Raw genomic sequence first — 7,253 nt, 5'->3', positions numbered from 1 at the left:
CATTCACTGTTTTTTCATGAAATTCTATGGAGCTGCCCGACTCGAAGATTGTATTTTTTGGTAAGACAGCGCCCGTGGCCGAATTTCACCATCGTAATCGTGGAGTTCCAAGGCTTCCCGGAGTATTTCAGCTCTTGGGAGGCATCGATGTCTGTCACTCCGAGTCCTAACCTTCAAAGGAATACCGTTGGAGCTCGTCCGGAAACCCGAGGAGACGCAACTCTCACAATTCAAGAAAATTCATTCTCTATGTGAGAACGTTTGAGGATCTGCTTGCCTCCCAGAGGAGCGATCCGCACGGGGCGTGATGCGCTCTTTCCGCCCATGAAAGCATCGAATCGATGGATTTGATCGAGGCCCGGAGACTCCATGAGGACTGTTTTCCGAATGTTTAGTCCAATGAAGCCGGACCGTTCCTATATTTTTTTGCTCGTTCGCATTCGGATGCTTATTATATAAGCATCCATGAAGATAGCAAAATCATCTCCCTGAGATTCTGTCTCCCATTACAGGCGTAGAAAGAGTGCATCTTCCCGCCTTAGGGCCGTTTCGGTTGAAGCTCGCCGCATGAGTACTCGAAGAACTTCAGCGACTGATTCTCGACAGGAGAGAAGTCATCGCTGCCGAAGAGGTCCATCGGGAGGAATGGGTGACGGGACCATGTTCTCGTCTGGGCATATGAGCCGCAAGAACGATATCCATTCGAGAGCACGACTCCCAATGGAATGGAGAGACGGTGACTATCGCAAGAACTCGGCTATTTTCCCGCGCCCACGGCCGTAGATTTCGATTGCTTGGTCGATCGAGGCATTCTGTCCGCAAACGCCTCTTCCCGGAGCCGGGCTGTGCAACGAGCCGAGAAACTGTTGCCATGGGGATCGATGCGAGATTTTTTCGGGCTCCGGGAATCCTTTATGAATTCGATGAAGATCTCACACAGTCGCACAGTCGAGTCCTTCGAATAACCTCGACTTCGCATAATCAGTAATTAGTGAATCAAAAGCCGATAGTCTAGTTTCTGAGCCGATCTGGACATTCATCGAATGACGACCCAGGTTGAGAATGCTGTTTATGTCCTGAGTCGAAAGTGAATTCAGCAGTTCAGCTGAACAATTCCCTCCCCTGTAGGACACAGCTCGAATGTAGTTGGCTATTTTCCGTTGAGATGTGCCGGAGCGACGCGTGACGTGTAGCTTCCACATGTGGCGTCACGCTCGGCTCATCTAAATTCCTTAGGCTCTTCTCCGAGTAAGCTCTGGAGCTTCGTCAATAACTCCTGTGGACGCGGTCATTCCGGCGTCACCCTTCCCCGTAGCAGTGACGGCACCCCTCTTTGCTCCCCTCTTAAATGTTCTTGCTTCGTGTTCCTCAACGGTCGGCTCCCGCACGGCCGCTTCCTTGCCCTCGAACATCAACTCGGTGTTCCCCCCTCCGCAGACTCTTGCTGCACTCAGCCTCAAGTACATTGACCCCTGTCCCTGGAAGTAATCTGCAACTAAATGAAGCGGACCCATAAGCACGGTGACAATGACGTCCCCTCGCTGGTAATATATAACGTGCTCGACCTTGTTGTAACCCCGTCGCTTTCGTCTTCAATATTCCCTTGCGCCATGCCATCTTCTCCTCGATCTTCAAACAATCTTATGTTGTTCCCCTGTACAAGGGTTAAGAATTCGGTCTCTGATCCATCATCCTACAGACCCATAACCCTCACCCCCTCCCTCGCCAAATAATTCGAGCGCTGCATCCTCTTACAGCTTGGCTCACGCATCCCTCGTCACAAATTTCTATCGCCAAACCGGCACGGTTTCAGACCCGGACTCCCTACCGAAGGTTTCCCCACAAACCTCCGTATGAGAGCGTTTCGGGCTTTCTGCATGTCTTTTAGAAAACTTACTGCATTGCGGTATGGGGCAGCTCGGCTGCGTCAACCCTGCAACCTCTCCGAGTCTCCCGAAAATCGGCACTCCGGATTGCCCTCGGCCGACCTCCTCGCTCGCCCATCAGTCACCTTTTCCCTCGACTTCGCATTCTACCCGTCGACAAACTCTACACTTTTCGCAGGGCGTGCTTGACCCGGGCTTTCTATGGTTCCCCCTTGCCCGGACCTTCTTGCCCTCGATGTCCCACGATCAACTCCAACATCCGTAAATATAGAGCCCTAGACTTTCGACCTCCACCATCTCGGTCCTCCCTCGCCAGTTCCTCACCAGTCACGCTGATGGCCCGGGTTTTGAATGCTCTTCCTGATGAAATTTGACAAATCGAGTCTCGCGGTCGTTTCCGCGCGGCATTAAGAAAACTCTCGCTAGCCGCTCCGTGTTCCCCTCTCCTAAAGCCACATCCATGTGTCATATTCACCTAAGTCGTTATATATGTATATGTATTTCACATGCTGTCGAGCCCCCCTAACACGCGTGTCTGCCACAGCGGACATTCCCCAAACAAATATGAATGAATGATTGGAATGAGACAGATGTGGTCGCGCATCTGGATGCTCATGCGACCGTAAGCAGTGAGAAAGTTCGAAGCACTTCCTGAGTCGTTCACATCGGTGTGTTCCTATGGTCTCGACTGCTCCCTTCTTTGGCCTGGACGGCCTCGTCGACTGCTAGATTCGAGAAGCATCGCGAGAGAAAAGACTCCCCGGACACTATGTCGGACAAGGTCATCAGAGAGCGCGATCAGATATGTTTGCGCTATCCGAAGCTCATGATTCTGCTGTCATTTTTCTCCAGGGCTCATTCTGATCATTAATGTGGAGTGCCCGGCTCTCCGAATTCCTAGATTATCGAGAGCTTATGCTGTCGAGTTCTTTTCCGTCCGGTCCGCCGGTTACGTCCTCTCTCGTCCAGTCTGCCGGTAATTCTTCAGGAGATCACGGCCAAACGGCAGCCATGTCCTCTCAGACAGTAATACGTGATGAGAGGACTGAAGAATGGGAGGAGGGGGAGCGAGATGGAGTAATGTCTAATTCTTTATTCGTCTGTCTGTATATACATATACCAGCCATGATTTAACAAATAAATAGTTCCGTTCACGGAGATTTCTCGAAGCCGCATTGCGGACAGCTCAATCGCCGTGTCGAACTCATTTCATTTCTATTCCACCATTGAAGGCGCATTCCTAATCAAAATTAGTATTTCATTCTGCCATATTCCCATGATCAACCTCTGCTTCCGAATCGCCCCACCCACCTAGACCCACCCGTTGCCCGCCTACGCATCGAGCAGATATCCATTCCCATTGCCCCGAAAGTTTATTATTTCTCATCGTTCGAGGGTATCGTATCGACAATTTGTCCTCGCCAACATGAATCGAATCCTTATTTCGAAAGTAACTATGAGGTGAGACGGATACAAAACTAACGCATCGACCTCATGGCGGTCGACCATAGGTTGCGACTCTCGATCCGACATGCCGTTAGTGAAGTCAAATCTCTCAAATCAAATCGAGCCGATAAGATGTTTATCACTTTTGTTAATGTAACCGTTTCGATACCGACCTGGGTCTCGCTCTCGCCGTTTTCGTGGTTCATCGAAGGATCGATTGGATAATTCGTATTCCGGTCGATCGATCGGTAAGTCGATCGTTCGATTGGTCGGTCGGTCATTCGGTCGAGTTCAAGCAATCGACCAATTTTGGTAACAAAAGCAACACGCTCAACCGATTCCCCTGGTTACCTCACGCCAGGAGCGGCTTCGGGATAACTCACCCCAACAGAACATATACAGTACGGTTTTGAAGTACGCGCTACCTACTTACAACGAAAGTACTTTACGATGTAACTGACAGAAGACGCCTGAAGACATAGATAGCGTCGTCTGATCCGCCAACTCGCCGACAGCATGTTTGCACGCGCTTGCGCGCGAGCGTGCCTCCGATGTCCGGCGTCGAGGATCCGGGGCGACGACGAGCTTTTGTGTGGATGATGAGTTTGATGAGTTGGATGATGACGAAGAACATGATGTTTTTGGGCTGTTTGTCTTTATAACTAGTCGCCATTCGCGTGTCTCTTTTGCCTTGGCTTGTCGGTTCCCTCCCGAATGATGATGATGATTTAGCAGCAGCAGCGGCGTCGGCGGCGGCAGCAGCTATAATATGTTTTCCGACGGCGATATTTTACAACCTTCCAGCCGCCATTCGATCAGCTTACATCGATGAACCGAGCCACTCGGAGGATAACCAGAGCGGCGGCCAGCTGGTTCTCATTAGACGCGGGTGTGAGTGAACGCTGTCTACCGGTTGTGGTTGCAAGAGACAAAGAGAGCTAACGCATGGGTTGATATCGAAAAAGAGAGCGAAAAGGTGAAAATTCTGCTGTATAATGTGTAGGTTATCAAGTCATTACTCAGTACGGCTTTTGCTTCTTCCTGGTGTGATTGACTAACAAGAAATCCGTCGGGCGATCTACGCGTCCGTCTGTTTGTCCGCCCGTCCGTTCGTCCCTCCATCCGCAGGTCGTTCCATAATTCGAGACAGAGGGTGAAGAACTGTTGTACAAAAGGTTGCCCCTTGCATTAGACAGGCGAGAGGCTCACTCCAAGCACCCCCTCCCCTCAACGCGGAGTATGTGGGTAGTGGGTAAGCGGAGGGAGAAAGAGCGAGCGAGCGAGCCGGTGAGCGAAGGGCAAAATTAGCCAGACAAGTTACGCGGATCAGTTTGCCTGTGAATAGAGGAGAAGGGAAGGGGAATTTAGCTCTCGTTTCCACGGGTATCGCCGATCCGTGACAATTGTCGCTCCGAGTGAATAGAGAACGCTTGATAATTCTTGTCCGATCCGAATGCTAGCAAAAACTTTTCGTTGATCAGCTTCGGGGAGATAAGATATTTTTTCTGCTCTCCAAAGGAATTGATATGTACGATGAAATGTGGAAGAAGCGACAACGGAAGCGAGAAGTATCGAGTTCGAATCAGGGCCCCTCTCATGTTTCGATTACATATTACGGAACGAGTGAAAGCAGTCACCAGCCGACGGGGTCGTCACACGTTTACCACAACGTGAGCCTGAGAAAACTTTCGTCGTGTGTCTTTTAGGAAGAAATTGAGAGGTCTCACCGAAAGCAATCTCCACCGACATGAGCTTCGAATATTCAATGTCTCATCTTGAGTTGACTGGCTACTCCATGAGGCTTACCTGCAAGGACTCGACATTGGAGACCATCCCGAACTTTCCTTGTCCTTCATCAGCTATATGGAAAGTGCTGTCCTGTCCAATCTGGGAAGGCGCACGATCATGAGAATCGCACGAACAATAATAAATTCAAGTGCCGCATCGACATTTTCAGTGTCGATACATTCTCGAGCCAGAAGCAATCAGAAACATACGAATGGAAAATATCATCGTCCCACTTCTGCCGGATCATTTTCGGCGGGGGACCACGGAACTGAACTCACCTCAACCGTCTCCACGGTCTGACCGTCCTGGTCTTGGTAGATGATCTGCTCGTCGCCGGCAACAACTTCAACAGAGTCCCCACCAACAACCTCGACTTGTTCGCCCTCAATGTACTCGCCCACCTCTTCGACGTAGCCGGCTTCTCCACTGGGGAGCAGATGATACTCTCGTTGAAGCTGAGCCGTAGCCGCAGATGTTGGCGAGAGCAGAACCGCTTCTTTACCGTTGACGTTGACAATGTTGCCCGAGCTGGTCGTAGTGACGTACATGGTTTTGCCGTTGCTGTAGATGTGCTGCGGGAGATCGACTTGCGTGATGATTGAACCACGAGTGTCGTCCATCGTAGTCACCTGGCCTTCTTCGATAACGTATTCGTTCTGCACACCCATCATGTCCATCGAGTTGAGCGGCGAAGGCTCTCGGTCCATCGAAGCATCAGTGATAACGTTGATCATATTGCCGACTGCGCAATGATTGGGCGATGACGGCGCGGATCTGACCGTGGTCGTGTAGGGTCCAGCGCGGAAGCAAGGCATACCACGTTGTCTTCGTCGCTTGAACGCCTGCTCGACGAGCTTCTCCTCGGAAGCTGGATCTATGCGCCAGAAGGATCCTTTACCGGGTTCTTCCTGGGTTCTCGCAACCTTCATGAAGTAGCGATTCAGCGAGAGATTATGGCGGATAGAGTTCTGCCAGCCCTTATCCGCTGTTCGATAATAGGGATAATTTTTCGTGATGTACGTGTATATTCCGCTAAGGGTCAGCTGCTTGTCCGGAGCCGAAGAAATTGCTTGGACAATTAGCTGTGCGTAACTGTACGGGGGTTTCTGTTCGTCGTTCCCGACCGTCGGGGTGACAGCTCGTTCTGTATTCGAGCTGGGCGCGCATTGCACGACACGTTGTACGAGGTTTCCCACGACGACGTTCGGCTGCCGGTAGTGCGGATGAATCGTGTGCACAGAGCCCATCAAACTTCCAGAACGAGGCGATGTCGGACACGAATTAGCCGCCGAGATAGTTCCGGTAGGCGACGGGCACGGCGACTGGTCCGGTATAGAGATGCGCAGCGGTTTTATATCTCCCTGATCGTCTTGATGAACGGTTATAACGTTACCTTCAACGACGGGCTCCGTAACAACAGTCTGAATGATCTGTTCCTGGGCGACTTCATGTGAATGGTCCTCGGCTGCCATCACAATCGGACTGCTCATTAGAGTGGCCGCCGATGTCGTTGTTGTTGTGGTCGCTGCTGCTGCTGCTGCTGCCGATGCTGTTAGGGCTGTCGTTGTTGTTGGTGTTGTCGTCGACGTATTGGAATTACTCGGGTCGAGTAACGAAGTGAATAATATCTTGATACTCGTCGATGGAAAACGAAAAACGCACTTTTGGGGCAATTTCAATGGGGAAGGGGCTTTGCGCTGGAACACACCGTCAACAAACACCCCATTTTTTCCGTTGCATACCATGAAGAAGTCCTGGCCGTCGTTGAAGATCTCGAGGTGGCGACGCGAAATGAACGACGAATTCCCCATCGGTATATCGACTTCACCGTGCGACGAGTTTCGCCCTATAGCGATTTGCTTCTGCCGAACCTTGTAGTTGAACTCGCGCCCTTCCAAGACGGCGATGCAGTCTTCGTTGCTGCACGCCGTCCTGTCTTTCCTATTATCAAAACTCATCGTTGCTTCCTGAGGCCACCGGCCTTCGCTCAAGTCCGAACCGCTAAACTGCTCCGATTCAAACGACGCACGACGCCAAAAACGCCCAACTCACTCGGGATTTGGACCACACAAAGTTTGTAAACAACTCAGCACTCTTCGCAGTGTGTTGTGTTGTCGGGCCCGCATTACAGCT

The 7,253-nt window shown here is 51.2% G+C and overlaps 1 protein-coding gene across 1 annotated transcript; it reads right to left on the bottom strand.

Annotated features, from left to right (window-relative positions):
- Positions 1–4,505: 4,505 nt before the first annotated feature.
- LOC100904670 (forkhead box protein K1) lies at positions 4,506–7,253 on the bottom strand. The gene is made up of 3 exons (XM_003745773.2): positions 5,399–7,253; positions 5,139–5,219; positions 4,506–4,667 (listed from the first exon to the last, which is right to left on the bottom strand). Exons 1-3 carry the CDS (start codon positions 7,076–7,078, stop codon positions 4,659–4,661), a joined length of 1,770 nt encoding a protein of 589 aa, XP_003745821.2. The 5' UTR covers positions 7,079–7,253; the 3' UTR covers positions 4,506–4,658.

This window comes from Galendromus occidentalis, unplaced genomic scaffold (genome assembly GCF_000255335.2).
Source record: "Galendromus occidentalis unplaced genomic scaffold, Mocc_1.1 scf7180000077485, whole genome shotgun sequence".
NCBI lineage: Eukaryota > Metazoa > Arthropoda > Arachnida > Mesostigmata > Phytoseiidae > Galendromus > Galendromus occidentalis.
Note: the sequence above shows the minus strand (reverse complement) of the source record. Positions and strands in the feature narration are given on the sequence as shown.

Excerpts from the sequence above, each read along its gene's own strand:
- LOC100904670 (XM_003745773.2), bottom strand. The coding sequence starts at position 7,078 with ATGAGTTTTGATAATAGGAAAGACAGGACGGCGTGCAGCAACGAAGAC. Across the intron at positions 5,220-5,398 it reads AGACCGTGGAGACGGTTGAG|ATTGGACAGGACAGCACTTT; the intron begins GTGAGTTCAGTT and ends GCGCCTTCCCAG.